The 19654-nt window shown below is 44.6% G+C and overlaps 1 protein-coding gene across 1 annotated transcript in view; it reads left to right on the top strand.

Annotated features, from left to right (window-relative positions):
• The first annotated feature begins 223 nt into the window (after positions 1-223).
• ALDH1A3 (aldehyde dehydrogenase 1 family member A3) overlaps positions 224-19654 on the top strand; it is a 39031-nt gene continuing 19600 nt past the window's right edge. The window contains exons 1-6 of the mRNA XM_062583639.1: positions 224-340; positions 3762-3866; positions 10547-10687; positions 13337-13466; positions 15171-15232; positions 18650-18778. Coding sequence (XP_062439623.1) covers positions 245-340; positions 3762-3866; positions 10547-10687; positions 13337-13466; positions 15171-15232; positions 18650-18778 — 663 coding nt within the window. The 5' untranslated portion in view covers positions 224-244. The remainder of the gene's footprint in view (positions 341-3761; positions 3867-10546; positions 10688-13336; positions 13467-15170; positions 15233-18649; positions 18779-19654) is intronic.

Here is a 19654-nt window from a genome sequence, read left to right as displayed (position 1 = left end):
CCCTCGCGAACGGCGCCGGGCGCCGCGAGGCGAGCGCCGCTGCGCCGCGGCCCGCCCGTCCCCTCAGCGCCGCGGCGCCGCCCGTTACCTGCGCGCCGCGGGGCGCGCGACGGGGCGGGGCGGGGCGGGGCGGGGCGCGGGGGCGGGGGCGGCCAATGGGGGCGGGCGGCGGCGCTCTTAAGGCGGCGCCGCGGGCTGTCAGCGGCAGAGGGCGGCGCGGCGCGGGCTCGACGGCGCCGCCGCCATGGCCGCGCTCAACGGCGCCGTGGAGAACGGGCAGCCTGACAGGAAGGTGCCGCTGCCGCGGCCCCTGCGCAGCCTGGAGGTGAAGTACACCAAGGTGAGCGGGCCCGGCCGCGCCCGCCGAACCTCGGCGGAGCGTGTGCTGGCGGTGATCGTCTTCCTTTTCTTTTTATGCCCTCAACTTGATTTTTTTTTTAATTATTATTTTTTCCCCTCTGATGCCCTAAGCAGTGAACCTGTGGGGATGCAATGGATGTGTTAGTCCCTAAAGTGAGAGGATGCTGGTGTCACCTCTGGGGAGGCTCTGGCCTCTCCTGTGCCCAAAGCCCAAGAAATCAAGTAAATTAAAAAAAAAAAAGGCTTTGTGCTGCTGGCTGCAGCCCCTTGTGGGTCTCTGTGGGGGCTTTTCCTCTGTGTGCTCACTAAGCCCATGTGGAAGCGTGTTGGGCACCTTCCCGGTGCCTGCTGCCAGCTCCATCGAGGCCAGCGGGTGCTGAGGTGAGGTGGGACGTGGGATGGAGTTTGCCAGAAAGGAGCCTGTGCTGGTGGGCTTCTACCGTGGTATTGGTGCTGAGGTGGGGTGTCTCTGGTGGCTGGCAAATGCTGGGAGGAAGGATGGTGTCTGGCAGGATTGGGCCTGAGGAAGGGGTTGCAGATTGGGACTGGGGCTGCCCGGCAGCTCCGTAAAGTGAGTAATGTTGATGCCTTATTTCCTCTGCCCTGATGGAGCTGCTTGTGGCCTCCCCATGGAGTGAGAAGTTAGGGTAGAAAAACCTGCACAAATGCACTGTTCTTGGAGCTTCCCTTAAAGCTGTTGCGATGCCCTGACTGCTGGGCTTGTGCTGGGATCCTGAGTCCTTCCGACACGACGCTGGCCGCAGCGCGGAGCCGAGCGCCGCCGCGGCGATCCCTGTTCCTGAAGCAGCCGTAGCTCTGCGATAGCCGTGCTGCTTCTTGTTCCGCAACAGCCTAACCCGCTGCCTTCTGCACCGGGGAAAATATCTGGGCTTGTTACGGTTCTAGGCGGCCTTGGTTGCCGCAATTTTACTTATGTGTCTGGCCGAAAAGAGCTGGAGGGGAGCGTATGAAGTATTGTTACCATTATTAAGCATAAAAATGTACAGACCTTGAATTTCTTTCCCTTGCAGTGGGAAGGAGTAAACAGCGATAGCTGTTCCAGTGAGGCGTTGATTTGAGTTATGCGTCCTGAAGAACTGAAACAGATTAACAATTGGTGGTAATCACTGGACTAGACTAATTTTGAGCTTTCCAAACTTATCCACTCTTTTAAAAGATACAATTTGCTGATAAGTGACAAGTTTATCTGCAGTCGCTGACTGTGGAATGGCATAACGCTGCACAAATGGTTGCCTTCCCTGCGTCCGGCGTGGACATGGCCAATAGAGGATTCTTAAACATCCAAATGTTCTGTTTTGTGTTGTTTTTATTGTTGTGAACATTTTTAAATACCCCTTTGGGATCTGATCCTGCAGCCGTATGTTTTAAAACATCCCTCTTTCATTCTCCAGAGTTTAGCCAGAGACTGTGCATTAAAGGTATCTAGATACTTATTTAGAAGTGGAAACCAGTGTTAATTGCAAGTGCAAGTTTGACATCTGATCTGATGTTCCCAGTGCATCTGAGGAAAATAACGAGCAGCAGTTCGTTTTCATAAAACTGCAAGGGGTTTTCTACAAGCTGAGTTTTGCCAGATGTTTACAGCTGACAGTACACTTTCCTCTGTTTAGCAGAGAGATTATTTTTTGTTCTACTAGTTACCGGGCTGGGGGAGAGGAAAGGAAGATTTTTCAACAGTTTTCAGATGTTATGTATAGAGCACCTTAATACTTGAGAGATGAATGTGTGTTGGAAGTGATCTGTCCACCACCTAAGGTCCTGCGTTCTTGGCATGTTATGTGAACAGCTGATAAGATATCCCAACTGTGAGGATTTCCTTGTTTGCTTTTTTGTTGCTGTTTGACTCGCTATACTGAAGGCTCAAGCTATGCAGTGTGACTCCCAGAATCATGCCAATGCAGTATATCTTTTATTTAAAACAACTTGATTCCATCATTCTTATGTTCCAGCAATTGTTATAGGAATTATTGTTATTCTACCCCAAGCCATAGAATTAATGCTTCATGCTGGGACTGAGGAAAAATGGTATTCCCCAATCCTTAGTCTGTAAGCATGTACCTGACTATGTAACTTTACAGTCTTTTTATTTTACATTTATAAGGTCTTTCTTCATTTGTAAGAACAAGGGCAAGCTAGAGTTAAAACGTACTTTTTTTTTCTCTATGTAACTAAAATGCGGCACTTGACGCTTGCTCCCAAATTAATTCTGTTTTCCAGGTTATTTAATATTTCTTATGTTACGAATTTTCTTGTGACTTCATTTGGCAACTTGTCATGTTGAATTTTTTTCTTCTGGGCCTGACCAAAACAGGTGGGCATAAAAATGCAGCATCTGTTCCAGTTGTAGCTTGGATGCTTTTGCAGAAATAGTCAGGGGAAAAAACTCACTTCAGGAAAAAAAGCTACTCAAAGAAAGAAAATTATGACCCAAAGTGGTGGGAGTTCTAGATGTAAGAGATGCAACATTAATCTCCTTCTAGTGTGTGGAGACTCATAAACAAGATTGCAAACATGGAAGACTTCCAAGTAAAAGTACTAGCTTACAGCTGCTAACAGGGTACTAATAAAGATTGTTTCATCTAATCTTATTTAAAGTATCGTTATTTATAAAACATCCACACTGATCTAACTTGGCAGTGTTATAAGATGCACATTGAATCAATTATTTGTATATAGGTATTCATGTTCTGTTTACAGTGAGTAACAACACTCTAGTATTTAATGCATTTTCAGTTACGCAACACTGGGACTGTTTGTTCTTGCTCTGGAAATGCAATATTTTGAAACACTTAAATCTTGTCACAGGCGACTCCAAGTGATGTGGGAGGTTTGATCCATCCTGTGACAAGGCATGGTGGGGTAGAACTGAGCCTGTGCTTACCATCCTCTGGTCAGTGCTGAGGGCCAAGTCATGGAAGTAGCCCAGGGCAGGATACAAACAACTAAATAATACTGTGTGCTGACATTTCCTTTGTAACATATAACAAGGGGCTCCTTTTGCCTGAATCATATGGATTTCTACTTGGTGTCTACTTCTTGTTCCCATGGAGATGTATTTGAAACTGTTTCTCATTGCCAGTTTTTGGTGTTCTACTGGGTGGGCCCCATTCTCTGTCTTCTCACTCAAAACTGACTGGATATATGAAGGCTGGTTGGTCTGTTCTCTGGCTCAGGTTCTAGTTTGGCCGAATGCTGTCTGTATCAAGCAGAGCCTCCCAGGAAGAGCCTGAATGGGCTTTGTTCTACCGTCAGTGGAAACTGAGGATCCTCGGGACCTTTGAGGAGTACTAGTGTGGGGTTGATCTGGGTTATTTTTGTTGGATTTTTGCATCACCTGCATTACTGTTTTCTTTCTTCCCCTCCTCTTGATCTCTATTTAGATATTTATTAACAATGAATGGCATGACTCTACAAGTGGTAAGAAGTTCCCCACCTACAACCCCTCAACGCTGGAGAAAATTTGTGACATTGAGGAAGGAGACAAGGTAAGTGTTGCTGGGAAGGTGGGCAAAGGACAGCTTCCAAGGGATCTCCTTCTTCAGGAAAGTATACAGAGGGAAAACTGATGGACAGCTGGCCACACTGAGCAGGAGGCCTGAAACACTAGATGTCCTGACAGAGGATTACACTGGGTGGGTAGGATCAGTCCTGTTCAGCTCAGCTGAGTCACTTTCCCTTACAGGTCAATACAGGAAATGCCCCCTGAACACTCAAAGAAATGAGATTCAGCATCATTCATGTGTTTTTAAAGTTGTGAAGAAGTAGCTGCTATAAGTGAACTTCCCTGACAGAACTTGGGTCTCATGTTAGGAGTGGTTTATCAACAAGCTGCAGTGCAGCTCAATGTGAGCTCAGTGAAGCTCATCCTTTTTCTAAATTCTCCCAAGCACTTAGTTTTTGTTGAATGTTTTTAAGCACAGTCATGCAAATGGTGCCTATCTTCTGTTAGAGATCCCCTGTGGTGATACTCCAGCTGATATCATGGGTTCTGGTCTCCTACACAAACATGACAATTGTCAGTTAAAACAAAACCAGTATCTTCCATGAACGTTAATGGTCTCTGGCCTTAGAACACTACACTGTAGCCTGGGGCATAACTGCTTGGGTTTGGTAATAGCTTGAGGTGAAGAACAGTCAAATGTGACACTTTGTCCAAAACAGCTCATCACACGTGGGCCGGTGGGACTGCTGTATGGGGAAGAGCTAGCCCAAGAGTTTGCTGTTTGTAGTATGTCATGGGAAGGTGATTCATGGCTTCCCTGCCATACCAGGGCAGCTCATTGCTGCAGGCAGGAAGTAATAATGTGGGACACTTTTGCCTGTACTGTGGTGTGTGTGTATGTATATATTTTTAGTATCTAAATTTGCCCAGCACTTGAGGTTGGGTGCCTGGTTTCCAGCTATGTAGCTGCCTTGAGGACCCTTTGCTGGTAGAGGTGACTAGTTGAGCAGGGACAAAGTGGTTTCTGGTGTTACGCTGTGTCTGCTTACACAGCCTGATCCTTCAGGAGGAGAGCAAATGTACTTGGTCACAACAAGCCCCCAGTTGTCCTGTGACTGGCACACAAGGTAGCAGTTCTTTTGGATGGCACTAGAAGTAGCCTTCTTAGACACTGCCATGGTGGATTGTTTCACCTGTGAAGTAATTGCAGATAGGGGCAGAACATAGCATTATGTATAATTTCATTATATTAATTGAACAGGATGCTTAATTGTGTTTAATTGCAGTGGCATGTAAACAGTGGAGTTAACTTTGATGCAATTGTATTTTGCGAGGCAGAAACCATGACTGTAGTATTGTTCCCTGAGCTAAGTGTCTCCTCAAGCAGTTACAGAGCATTGTATTACCTGAGTTTCAAGCCTACTTCTTAATGACTTAATCAAGGAAAACTGTTATGCAGAACTAAAAGGCCGGTATTGCAGCTTGTCTACTTGAGACTTGTCCCCATCTGAGTACAGGGGTAGCTTTCAGCTTCTGATTTGCAGAAGAGTCACTGAAAACCTTTCCCTGGAGCTGGCCACTGAAGCTCTCTGCCCATGGATGCTCAGTGCACATCCCTGACCTCTACATGTGTAGAATAATTGGAAGCAAGGATATAAGTCAGCTGCACCTTGGATGCTAAAAGCCTCCTCTTCTACCTCTTTACATCACACCCATTTTTTTTCCTGCTGTAAGTAGGTTTGTGTGAGGAACTGAGTGGGGTTAGACCAAGACCTCAGTTAGTGAAAAGGCTGAGCTAAGCGAGCAGAAGTGTCTCAAACCAGCTCTTTAACTGCTGGTGACAATTGGCCATGTCCTACTGTCCTCTGGGCAAGCTGAATCCCCTGAAGCTTTTTTTGCCCTGGTTGAACATTCCTATCCTAAATCTGGCTCTAGTCTGTTGGGATGAAGCACTCTCTTACTGCAGAAAGTGGTGAGCTGTGTTAGGTGGTGCTTTCCAGTATCTTGTCCCCCAAGGCAGCCCTGCTTGGCTGTGTTGCCAGTACCACAGGAGAGGTGGCAGTTCCTGGTGCTGGCTGGGCTGTGCTTGCCTTCAGACTAGCTGGCAGCAGGACTCTACTTCCTTAACCCCAAACAGAAACTTGCCCCTCCCTGGCCATGCCAAGTATGTTTGATTAGGCGGCACGTGAGGGGTGGGAATCTGGCAGCTAATACCTCGGTGATGACAATTTACTCTGGTTCTGAAACTTGGCCAAAATTTTCTAAGGTTAGGAGCAAAGGTTTGGTTCTTTGTTCTGCAGTTAAGATGGAAATGCTCTTTGGAGCACTAGAGTGATAAAGCGAAGTTTCAGGTGGGGAAAGAAGCACTGAAAATAAAATGGCAAAAGCTTCTGTTGGATACTCAGGCTTTCTGCCTTCCAAGTAAAGGCTGAGTGTCCAAGTGTTTGCCAGGTTGATAACTGTGACAGGAATAAATTTCTTCATTAGGTTTCTGCCCCCAATGAATGATGCAGCCCCAGAAACTTCCACCCTCTCTAGCTGTTGCTGTGTCAAGGCCAAAAATACTTGAGCTGTTGCCATTTCTCTGGTGCTGTCACTAACACTTGGGGATGGGCTGTTTTCTAGCAGCTTGCCAGCAGCCAACAAGGGCAGGGGGAAAGGAGCTGCCTCCTTAGAGGAGCGCCCAGCTCAGCTGGCTGCCACTGAGCCTGGGCAGCAGGGCTGCAGCTGTGTGGACTGGCTTTCTGCAGAGCAAGCTTGCCTCCACAGGGCAGAGCTGTGGTTTTGTCACAACCATTTCTGAGCAGTTCACCCTCCCTCGTGGATTTTTGAAGAGTGATAAGGGGGTTCTGTTCACAGGCACCCTGCCCCTCTCATATTGCAAGGGCAGGCTAAGGTAAGAGGATGCAGGAATATTACTCCCTACAGCAGACTGGTAGTGCTGTAGGTAATGTGTTTGGATGCTTTCCACTGCAATGTATAGACTCTTTGCAGAGGGCTTGCAGGGGAGCTCTGAACCTGTTCTAACTGAGAAGCTAAAGTATGTTCATGCACTGTGTCAGAAACATGCCTTTCCAAGGATGTGTACAGTGGAGTTTTTGAAGAAATAGCAATCGAATGGAAGTAAGACAATCTCCACAGGGCCTCCTCCATCCCTGCATGTTTCCTAGTGCTGCGTTGTCTGCACTGAGCCAGAAGCAGACTTTTTTTTTGCAGGTGTCTTCCCAGCTGTGGTAGTATGAGGCACAGGGACTGAGGGGTGATGGTCTCCAATGTGCTCAGTAGCTTGGCACTGAGGCAGGAGAGAGGAAGAAGTTGCAGGATGGAAGTGGAGCAGTGATGAGCAAGACTTGCGGTAGAGGAGGAAGGTGGAGGAAGTAGTTAGAACGAAGATCTGTGTAAGCTTGTTCAGGGGGAAAATGGTATGCAGTTGTGTAACTGGGGGCTGTATCATGACACAAGCACTTAGGGTAGGTATAAAGGTTTGCTGGCGTTTCCCAGCTGTCCAGTGCTTGACTTCGCAATCTTAACATTCTCTTAGTGGAGCTTTTTATGTAATACTCAATAAATCCTATATAGCTCAAAACGAAGCACCGGGGTGCAGACCTTGTGGTTTTGTATACTGCAGTGTGTCCTTGGCACCTTGACAGTTATGAGTCTCTCTGTCACGCATTGTGCCTACCTATTGCAACATCCCGTAATGAACGCGCCACTCAGACTCCCCTAATGCCTAGTCATAACAAGATGGATTAAGAATGGCATTTCAGCCTTCCTTAAGAATTTCCTTGTTTTTTTGCTGGTCTGAGCTTTCAGGCCTATTGAGGGTGTGCTGACTTACAAGATCTTACTTGGTGTTGCATTTGGGGGTGTTCTGGGGAAGCTTTTTTGCTTGTCTGTTAATGACTGCAATCCCCAAGCCACTATATGTAAGTACCCTGAATATCTAAGAAGGAAAGGGACAAGAATGAATATAACTGACTGCTACCTGTCCAGAGCCTCTGGACAGCAGCACTATGACACTGTCATTGGTGAAGATGCACCTTTCACACTTTCACACTACCACTAAAATAAGTGTGTCCAGTGGTGATCCTGCTGGAAAGGGGGCAAAGCACAAGTGCTTCACTGCTTTTTGTTTTCTTGAGTGCAACATCATCAACATGCAGGATTTTGGGGGAAGAGGCTCAGGGCAGCCTCTCTAATCACAGTAGCTTGCAGCCAAAACAGGGAGACAAGGGAGAGGGGGGAAGAGAGCAGGACTGTGGTCTGCTAGTCAGGAATGCTGCTGCAGTTTTCACTTGCTGGTGTGAGTGTATCCTTGCAATCCACAGGGATGAGTGCCTCTATCAAAGCTGCAGTAATAGCTGTCCAGCCATCCTGCAGGATCTTCCCTTGCTACTGCCCCCATGTAGGCTGTGTTGTTCAGCACAGTTGCTCCCTCTGCCTGTGTTTGAGCAAGAGACTCCTAGGACAAGTTGGAGCCTCAGCAAGTCCCACGGACCTCACTGTTCCAGGAGACAACTGCTCTAGCATTTGCAGGAGCTGAGAGCACCACAGCCCTTCTGCATGTTTAGATGGTGGGGAAAATCTGGGCACATACTGAAGTTCTTTCCCGTATGGCCATCTCATCCCTGTTCCCATGACTGCCAGGACTGTGCCATTGGCACTCAGTACTGTGAACACTCTACCAATGGCACAGATTACAGCCCAGCACTGCAGACCTGACTCTCTGCACACTGCTGCTCCCAGCCTGGTCACAGAAGCTGATTAATCGCTGCTATGGAAAGATAATCACACCTGATGCACTTCTTGTATTTCTTGTCTGCTTTGTCACTTAAAATGTTGCCTTCTTGCAACTTGAGTCTTCATTCCAGCAGGCAGGATGGAGAGGACATAAATGCACAGCAGTTGATGGTGCATTCTGGCTTTTGTGAGGTGCCAGTTATTTTGAATCCAGATTAACTCAACTGGAGCGAGCCTTGCCTCAAGCAGAGCTGCAGGTCTCTGGCCCCATTCTGTCTGTCAGTGACAGGCTCCAGGCAGGGCCTGTGTGTGTATGTGCAAGAGTTGCTCTGCTGCCTCTGCCTTGCAGCCACCCTTGCTTGACCAAAGCCATTTTTAACACCCCGTAACAGCACAAGCTTCTTAAAAGGGTTTCCTTACCAGCTCCTTTCAAAGGGTGGAGTTCTTCTCTAAGCAGTATATGTCAGTTTATTTTTAAAGCTGTGTAATCTACCTGAAAAGAAAAGGAGCCAAATTTAGTCCAATGTGTCAAACTTAGTCTAAGGTATCATTTCAGTGGATGATGACTTTCAGTTTTCTATGAGAGCCTTCAGTGTAGGAAGGCAATGTGTTTCCCTGTGGCTTTTTTCTTTGTTGTTGTTGTTGTTGTTCAGCACCACAGATTTCCCTGTGGAAGGGGAATGGCCACTCTTTGAAGTAGTGTAGGGGTTATCTCACAGCTGTATACCGCACTGCAGGGGATCGTGATCCAGTTTGACTGGACAAAACTTGATATAGGACATGTGAGAGCAGCTAGCAAGGTGCTATGAGCAGCAGTCAAGGCCTGAAACCTCCCTCCTTTCCCATCCACCTGAGCCACGTATGGTAGTGAGATGCAAAGAGCTCTCTGTCAACTGAAGTGAGGCATGGGCTGTGCCAGACACTATACAGAGCAGGATCCTGCCCAAAGCCAGTGTGAAACATGCTTTATATATATGCTTGGGGTGCAGTCCTGACTTTGGATGTTGATGGCAGTGTTCCCATTGACTTCATTGGCTAGGGATGTTGTCCTTGACTCTGTGTGTGGTTTTTTTTTCTTTTTTTTCTTTTTCTTTCTTTTTTTTTTTTTTTTTTTAATCAATGAATACTGGTGGGGGAAGGAGAGAGAAGGGAAGAGTCTGCTGGGGCATGTAGTAGCCAGAGCAAATGTATGAAATTTCCCTCCTTCCCACACTTCTGTTCCTGGGGAATTCACTGCCCTCCTGAGTAGCATATAAATGGAGTCAGATTTGGTCCAGGATGCAATTGGGGGAGAAGGGGAGAGTGGCACTGTGCCACTAAGTTCCTCTAGTTAGAATGCTTCTGCCCTACCACTGAGCAATATGCAAACCCTTCCTGACCAGTGGAGGTACTCTTGAAGGACAATCTAGGATCTAAGGGAGCTTTCTTGGTGTGAGTTGTTACTGATGTGGGTTCACATAGGAGAAGGTGGGACTAAAGGAAGGGGTCAGAACTGTGATTGTTCCCCTGGCTAAAAGTGTGGTCTCTCTCTCAGGGGGACTTTCCATTCCGCTTTTGTTTAGATGATGCTGATCCATGCAGACCAAGGACCTGTCGTATTTGGGAAGCTGTAATGGGAACAGCACTGAGATCTTGTTTCTCCATTTTCCCCTGCTTTGTCATTTACATGCTATATTGGCAGGAAGATGTTTCTGGATTACTTTGTAAACAAACCAGTTGCATAAATTCCCTTTGAAAGACCCTATTAGCGCTTTGACCCCAAGATTGTTTATCAGCCCAGGCAAGATCCTAGATATCTGAAAGCCACTTGGGATATTGCAGGCTGAGGTCGAAATCCAGGAGCAAAATGGAGGTGATCTTGTCAGAGAACTAGGTTTTAGCCACCACAGCATCACTTAGGAGGCAGCCTTCTGTGGCTTCTGTGTCACTGACCAGCTCCTTTCGTTGTAACCTAACATTTTCTGTTTTGTGTGGCTGCTCCAGCCTGATGTAGATAACGCAGTGGAAGCAGCAAAGGCAGCATTCCAGAGGGGATCTCTGTGGAGACAGATGGATGCTTTAAGCAGAGGACGGCTCTTGCACAAGCTGGCTGATCTTCTTGAGCGAGACAGAGTCATCCTTGCAGTAAGTACAGTGGTTGGGGAACAATGATAAAGCAGCAGCAGTTGATTGATAACTCAGCTCCGTCCCTCCAGTTTTGCTGCATCCCTGTCTCATGTTATGTCCCTTAAGGTCTTTGGGGAGGAGGGAATCCCACAGTAAGGACCTACCTTCCAGCTGCTCTTTTCCCCGTGCCCACTGCTGGCTTAGGTTGCCTGCTCCCACCATTGTTCTTTGTACAGCTGGGAAGGCCAGGTAGCTTTTTCAGAGCCAGTGGGCTTTGGTGTTGGGCAGTGACAGCTGCAAATCCTTCCTGAACTCGCTTCTCATGTGTCAGTCTGGACTTTATTATCCTAGTCCTGTATTACAGATTTCAGTGTTTCCAAAGGAGAACCACAGTTCAGACTTGACAATTATTTTTCTTCTCTCCCATACAGGAGTGAGGGATTTGGCCTTTTGGAGAGTCTAGGGTGAGAAAGTCCCAGTGTTTCCCACTCAAACAAGTAACAGTGGCACAGGCTCGAACTTCCTCTGATGTGTTTTAGAGCTGATGCTGCCTGTATATATTCTCTGAAATTGAACATGTGGCCACCTTTTATTTTCCACCCCTCTTTCCCCCTTTCTGTAGGACAGAGGAGTCCAAGCACAACTTATGGCTTATCTTCCTACTGGATGATTTTGGGAGTCCTAGAAAATGGTGGTGTTTCTTGTATGTGGTTGAATTCTTCTCAGACTTCAGTGATTGAAGAGATTATAAACATTGCTTACAATTTTTAAATCAATAAACATATTCTCTCTTGATTTAAGTCATCAATATTCATATCTGTTTCTCAGGTTAGGTAGCATTCACATACCTAAAAAAAGAGCAACTCACTTGGTCCTTTATTACAAAGATGCAAGGCCAGTTTGACTTCTTCACAAACTGTTTCCCCTAAAAAGGGGGTCTGGAAAGAGACTCTTTCTCTTTTTGGATACCATCCAAAACTTAAAATGTGTGTAAGTGAGAACTGTTTTTTTTTTCCCTACTGAATGTACTGGCTCAGAAAAATCTCTTTATAGCCATGAAGCTGTGTTAACTTGGACTTCTGCACTGAAGAACTATTGCTAATGATTCCCCATCCTATCCTGAGGAAGGAATCCTTTTGTACAGAACAAGGGGAGAAGGAGCTGACCTAAGATGTGCAGCAGAGCTAGAAGCCTTGAGACTTGTATGACTTGTACATCTTTCCATATCTCTCCCAAATCATAGCATCTCTCAGCTTGGAGTTGTTGTCTCTCCATACCCAATTCCATCGCTAGTTCAGCACAGCACTTTTGCTCTGCTTGTCTTCAGGAGTATGGCATTCCTGACGTGCAGTGCTGTTGTATACGTAAGTTGTTGAGTTGAAGTTCACTAAAGTGAGCAGTACTTAAGTCATGTGGGATGTGCTTAGGAGCTTGTACTTGCATGACTACTTCGAGCTGGGTCTCTTTTCTCAGCACAGTGCCTTGGAATCACATGGCAGACTCCAGTTCCAGCAGGGCAGAAACAGAACTTCTAGGTCTGAGGGCAGTTCTGGCCTGAAAATAAAAGGGGGAGGGGGGAAATGTGTGTGTGTATGAGAATAAACCCTCTTTGCTTTCTGCCCATTTCTTGGTATGACTTCAAAGGGACTTCCTTTTTCCATAAACCAGGACATGCATTTCAAACTTTCTGTCCTTCTGATCTGGGAGGGCTTTTTTGGCATTGTTATTCTCACTGCAGAAAACCAGCCGTTAGCTGCCTTGGCTGCATGCTAAGTAATGACTTATAAAAATCAGTCATTTTAGCAGACATTCAGCGCAGATAATAATCCTAGTCATTCCGAGGGGAATGTCTGTTCGAGTGCTGTTTGGACCCTAATGTTTGCGGAAGATGACAGGGTATGACTTCATATGTAAACAAAGATGTTTCAATCTACCAAGGGATAGTACTTCCTTTATGGATGTGCTGGCCATTTCCATCAATATCACATTTAATGACCTGAGTAGAGAACAAAGCATGCACTGAGCTAATGTCCAGAGCTGCAAGAAGGACACAGGCCCAAACTGGACTCCATTTAGCACAGCTCTACGTTAGTGCAACTTCAGTGAAGCAACTTATCTGTTGCCTCAGTATAAGTGCAGATCTGAGCCCAAAGGCTACTTTGCTAGAATTCTGTGAAAAATGTGTTTTCTATCATCTTGTGGACAAAAGAGGCTTTTCAGAGGTTGCTTTTAAGACTGTGAAGCAGGAAGCAAAGTAGATTTCCAAATAAAAGTGGGTCAGACTGATTTCAGTGACACCATCTGGAATCCAGAACATCTGTGTTAAAGGGTCAGTTACAGTGAAGTCATGACACTTGCGCTGCATCTGAGCAGTGCCTCAGACCACCGCCCTGTGTTCCACCCACAACCACCTTGTGGGAGCTTCCAGAAGACAGTTTCATTTAAATCACTGAACAAAGCAACCTGTGCATATATCAGGGTTACTGAGACTAGTTGTCTCCATTCTACTTTATTTGTATTAACTAACTTATTCCTTAAATATAAGGTGAAGGAAGGAAACTCCATGTCTGCAGCTTAGGGGAAAAGAAAATTGAGGAGTTCGTCTAAAAGCTTTTTTTAAGAAAAGATATTGATATGTCTCACAGTGCATATGATTTGCTGTTTCAGACTCTGGAAACAATGGACACAGGAAAACCTTTTCTGCAGGCTTATTTCATTGACCTGGAAGGTTGTATAAAGACACTTCGATATTATGCTGGATGGGCTGATAAAATTCAGGGCAGAACTATTCCAGTGGGTAAGTTCCTTCTGACTCAACCTCAGCGCTGGTATAGAATCAGGCCTGAGGGGGAGGGAGGGAGGTTTTGTAGAAAGGGGGTGCAGGGAAAGGCCTGCTTCTGCAAACCTGCAAAAATAACCTTGCATTTCCTTTCTGTCTCAAGATCTGTTTAAGTAGATAGATTTCAAGACCTAAGGTAATAGGAGAACAATGTGAATGTCAGAATAGACCTCTGGAAAATACTGGATGGACTGTTTCATCACTTTTTTTTAAGAGAACCCTTTTGCTGTTAAGTTCAGGCCAACTCTTATAAAGAAAACTAACGTGCACACGCACACACGTTGAAGGCAAATTCTTGCATTAAGAATTGCTGAAATGGATTAAGATGCCAGTAAATATTGTGACAGAGATTTCTAGAGATGAATGTAAGGTGGCAGCAGGGCTTATGTTGTCCTACATTGGACACCACAGGTATGTAGAGAAGAGTTGACATGGACTCTAGTTGTGCATCCTGCTTCACTGATGCTCCGGCGCCTTTGATAGTGCTGGCCACACAGATGTTTTGAGAAATGAGATAGTGTTTTTTGTTAACTTTTATTGAAGAGAAGATGACTTGATGTTGAGACTGAGATGTTAACTCCTCTCAAGAGCCAAAGTGCTGAGCTCTTGGAGGAGTCTTCTCAAGTTTTTGACACTTAGAGGAAGTTTATCAACACCTTTCCTAGATTTTGTAGCCAGAGCAGTCACACTGCTCTTCTATGATAGAGAGAATACTTTGGCTTATCTGTATAAGTGGAAAATACGGTTATGGGGAGAACAAACTAAGACTATGGATATCTGTGTAGCATGATGAGCAATGTGGTATACTTTGAAAATCAACCTGCTCTGTCCCTGCATGGTGCTGGTCACTGGGTGTGTATGCAGAACAGACACTGCAGACAAAAATTACTTGCCAGAGGAAAGACCCTGAAGGGCTGAGCTAGTTTTGCCTGTCCAGTCGGCAGAGAGTCTAAAGACAATGATGTCAGTCACGTAAACTGAGATCTATCACCCTCAGACTGACATGAAGTGTTGCTTGCCTGGACCTTGGTTGTTGGTACTGATTTGAGATCATTTCTAAAAACTATAACTAGAAATTTTTGAGTTTTCAGTGAGATCTTCCCACTGAAACTAGGCTTTCAGCAAAAAAGAATTTGTAAGGAAAATGCCCTTCCTGCTTTCACTTTGGAAGAGTGATCATAGCATTTTAACGTAAACAGCATTGCTTTACTCCCAGAGTTCCATCTTTTTGTGATTTCTTACCAGAAATGCATTTTTTATTGCACTGAAATGATTCCTGTACAAAATGGGTAGTTCAGGGAGAAAATTATTTTGCTTCTGTAAGTGAGAGACAATCTGAATGAAATTCACACTTGTTCTTCAGTGTAGTAAAGAGTTAACCTCCCCTGAGCCTCAACACAGGGAGTTTGTGGGAGGAATCAACCCAATGGTTTTAAAAAGTTCCCTATGAACATGAGCAGCATTTGGCTTTTGAACTAACACAAGCCTGTTCTCAAAAAGATCTTCATCCTTCTGGGGTGTCCCTGGGGTGTGAGTTAAAATGAACAGATACAGGATTATAATGTCCTGTCCCCAACCTGTTAGTGTGCAGTGATCTTACACTGTTTCTGTAGAAACAGGGGTTTTGACTGTTTTGTCTTCCTTTATTCTTCTGTTTTGCAGATGAAAACTTTGTCTGCTTCACCAGGCATGAACCAATGGGTGTCTGTGGAGCTATAACTCCAGTAAGTAGCAATGATGGTGCCCAGAATCTCTCTTGAAACTGGAAGAAATGCATGGGCACTCCCTGTCTCATACCGCAGCCATTCGCTTCCTAGTTAAATACAGCTGTTCTTCAGGGAACTCCCATTTCAGTTGCCTGATGTAGTGTCTTGTGTTACCCCCATGCCAATTCCTCTTGGCAAGGTAACCTCCTCTGCAATGGAAGGGTGGGTCTCCTAATCAGATGCTGTTCCTCTCTAAGGCTGACCCCAATCACCAGAGACCAGTCAGAGCTCTCTGACTCTTGTGCTGCTGGGACAACCATCTTGTCATTACGTGTGCTTGCTTCTTGCTGCCTAGTGCTGATGCATAGTTTTGATTTTTAAATCATATTCATTAGTAATAACCCCAGGCTGTTCTCTTAGCTTTGTGTGATTAAATCTCACTGAATACAATTTTCTTTTCCTTGAGGTCCCATTCTTTGCTGAGGGGACAGTGTGGCTAGTTCTTGGAACGCCTCCAGTTTTGGTGTGTGCTGCTTGCTTTGCTTAAGCAGACAGCCAGAAAGACTTTACAGCTACATGGGAGCCATGGTTAGTTCCTGTCTGGTTGTAACGTGCTTTGAACGTGGTATCCTACAGGCCATGATGCAAACTGTGGTGTGCAGGATTCTCTATTTAGATACTTGGATCAGTTAAGTCCAGGGAAGATTTTGACCCCTGGGATAAGGTTATAGGAGAAGCTGAAAGAAAGACAAGTGGGGCTTTGGGTTTGCTTTTGAATACCATGTCTGGTCCAGTTCCCCAAAACATCAGGGAAAATTATTCCTTTTTCTTCAGCTAGGCAGCTGGTATCCCTAGTGATTAAAATGAAACAGTGTATTTAGCCCCATCAGGTTCAGGCAAAGTGGTAGATGGTCAGTGTTAGTTATCCAACTAATCTCCTTTAGTCTTTTTTAGTTTCCCTTAATAACTTTTGCACAGCTTTTATGGCTGAACCAACGGTGTGACTACTTGTGAGCAAATAGAATTTGTGCCCTAAGTTCAAAATATCAGGTTTCCTGCCTGATATAATGTCTCTGCATTGACAGAGAGAGACCTTTTAACTGGTGATCATACTTCAGCTACCTGTGGCACTTAGCAATGCTGTAGGAGACTATCTCTTTAAAAGCCTACATGTAGGACGCTTTGGAGGGCTAGTATAAGTCGACCCTACATACATACACATGCAATAGAAAAGATTTCTACCGTTTGGATGTGTTAGAAACCTAATCATCTTGGTTAAGAAGAATTCACCTATGCAAGTTGATACTGCTCTGCTTTTAGGACATTATGATCATAAAAAACATGCCAGTATCAATTCAGCTATGTAATTATCATGCCCTGAATGATGTTCATTCACAGATAAATTTGTAAGACTTCATTAGAGGAACAGTCTCTGTCAAGTTTGCTACTGTGCTCTAGAAGCTGAAAAATAGCAGTATTAAGTTACACATTTAAAAAGCCCTAATTTTTTAATTAACTTTATCAAAGAAAAATTGCCTACCTGCCCAGGTGCAAATTGTTAGGAGACTTAAGTGTTTCTTTAGTGGTATGACAATCTTGATACTGCTCACTACTCTGAAACTCTGAGCTCTTAAAAGCTAAGCTAAGAGAAAAATGGGAAAGATTTTGATTTGTGTGTCTTCTGTAAAGCTGTCTTTGCTTAGTTTAAAATCCCTCATCTAAGGGTCTAAACTTGCATCTGAGAAAACAGTTCTGATGAATAGATAGAGATCCTTTGTCTTGCAAAGAGAAATAGAAGGTTTCTTTAAGTCAGATGACTATTTCATTTCAACCAAAAGAAGTGATTTGATTTTGCACCTAAAAAATTTAGGTCAAAAGTTTGGTGCATACCTTTTTTGGGGTTTTGTTTTTTCAGCAATTTTTGAAACAAATCCTTATTTCACAATGTTTACTTTCTTCAGTTTACTCCGGAAACATTTACCCATATTTGACTCAAGTTCAACACTGTGTTTGTAAAAAGGATGATTTGGGTCAACAAAATCACATCTGTCTCCAGTTTACTAAAAACAAATCCTCTTCCATTTTTTTTCCCATTTGATCTCTAACAGCAAGAGTCAATGGATTTGTATATTGCTACTTGATATAGAGGGATTCTGTCTCTATTTGTATGTGTCTTCCTGGATCAATCAACAATCCTTCCTTTTTTCTGTACCTTGGCTATATTTAAACCCGTCTACTTAGCAAGGGAATTTCTTAGGGAATGCAGCATATGACAGCTTTATTCCAAGGTGATGTTGTTAGGCAGCCCTGAAGTCCCTTACTAGCCATTATATTTACCAGCTTTTCCTCAATGGAAAGATCCTAGTGAAGTTATGTCATGCTCTGAAAATACAGAAAAGTAGTGAAGATGTGAATGTCCCAAGCTGAGAGTTCAGGCCTTCAAGAAGGCTTAGGAGAAAAAGGCAAATAAGCAAATAGTGGGATGCAGCCAACTGGAGAGTATCACTGAAGCAAAACTGGTTTGGGGACAAGGGAAAGACAAGTTGAAGAATAATGCTTTAGACTAAATTCTGCATTGCCTTGAGGCTGCTGCACTAGAACAGAGCTTGTCTTTTAAAAGCTACACTGCTAATTTGTTTGTAAGTGTGAATTTGTGGATTCCTAACATATTTGGCTTCTTTGTTGATAGCTGAAGGCCTTTGGCTTGAGCCTTGACAAGAAGTCCCCTTACTGTTGGCCTGCTTCCATCATCCCTGAAACAACATTAATTATTTTTAATGAAGAAAACCTTTCTGCTGCCAAATGACCTTTCTGAGATTCTGCATGAGCTAGATTTTCCACTTCTTGCTTAGGCTCCAAGATCTACAAATACACATGACCATGAAAGAGATTAGCACAGAGGAAACTGATGTGAACTGGTTCCTAATTCCAAATAAGAAAACTAATTGGAAAGGAGCAATTTACAATTTAAAGGGAGTTTAAGACCTTCTCTTGATCTCCATGGCTGAACAACCCACTGCAGTTTCCTAGTTATAAACCTAGAATTAGATGATATTGTGTATCTCCTGACCCTTCAGCCTCTTCAATTTTACCCTGTAACTCCCCACGTAAGGATGCAGTGCAAAAGTAATGCATCAGAATTCCAAACGGGATTCTGTGAGCAGCAGAAATCCTATATAAAGTGTGGTCAAACTCCTGTGAAGTATGAAGTTGTGTCATGCAATGTGTTTGTCTGATTTAACAGGATTAGCTTGGCGAATGGAGGAAGACGTAATCTGTAGTCCAAGCAAGCTCACTATTATAAGCAAACACACCACTGTTTGTGGTTATTCTCCCAATTGCTTGTTTTTCTGAGCTGTGCAGAGGTGGGGAAAATGGTGCTTGGAAGTGAGTAAGTGGCTGTGCAGGGCTGGTCTGACTGACCTGTTCTTGCAGTGGAACTTCCCGTTGTTGATGCTGATTTGGAAGATGGCACCAGCACTGTGTTGTGGAAATACTCTGGTTATTAAGCCAGCTGAACAAACTCCTCTCACATCACTGTACATTGGCTCACTGATTAAGGAGGTAAGGAAATCTGAGCATCCCATCCAGGTACTGTATTCTTGAGGTCACAAGGGAGGCTGCATATTGAATTGGGTCTCTGGGTTTTTAGATTGCATTAAATTAAAGATTTCACAGAGGTAAGTGGGAACAACCTGTGTCTTCAGTCTTTTCTTTCGGAGATTCTGGTGTCTGGCAGTGGCTAAATGGGAGATAACAAAGACTACAAAACCTGTAGGTTTTTCTCCTGTAAAAGGAAGCTGGAGAGAGAAAAAGTAGTCTTTTATTCCTCTGTCTTGTCCTCTTCCCTCCCAAATGGAGGAAAGACTACAGCTCAGTTTTATTAGACAACGTGGATCTAACAAAAAAGAGAATGGTTGGACAGCAGAGTTGGGTTTGTACCCTTCTTAGACATGGCATAATTCTGCAAAGGCAGAATGCCATGGGAAACTATTCTTCATAGTTTCTGCATCTCATTCAACAATCCAGCTGTATCTGACCTTTAGAGTCACCTCCTGTACTGACATAAAGAGAAAATCACAGGTTGGGATTTCAAAATGCTGTTTTAGGGCTTGTCATGTAGGACCCCAGGTGCCCTCAGATTTATTCAACGTACAGAGGTGGTGGGAGGTGCACAGTATCTTCCAGGACTGGTCTGTACAGCATCAACATTGTATATTTAAGTATGTGAACCTAATTGATTTTTGTCACATAACACCTTTTAGCTTTTGTTCACAATGTCCAGCATGAACAAGAACAGGCCCAAAACTAGATGTGTTCAGCCTCATTTAGCCTAGGCCAGAATATGCTTTAGCCTCTTGACTAGAAAGGTCTGTTTGTTAGTCTCAGTCCAATTATAATGATGATCCTATCTGTTCTTGGCTTAGCCTGGGGGAAAAT

The sequence above is a fragment of the Rhea pennata genome, chromosome 10 (genome assembly GCF_028389875.1).
Source record: "Rhea pennata isolate bPtePen1 chromosome 10, bPtePen1.pri, whole genome shotgun sequence".
NCBI classification, from domain to species: Eukaryota; Metazoa; Chordata; class Aves; order Rheiformes; family Rheidae; genus Rhea; species Rhea pennata.
Note: the sequence above shows the minus strand (reverse complement) of the source record. Positions and strands in the feature narration are given on the sequence as shown.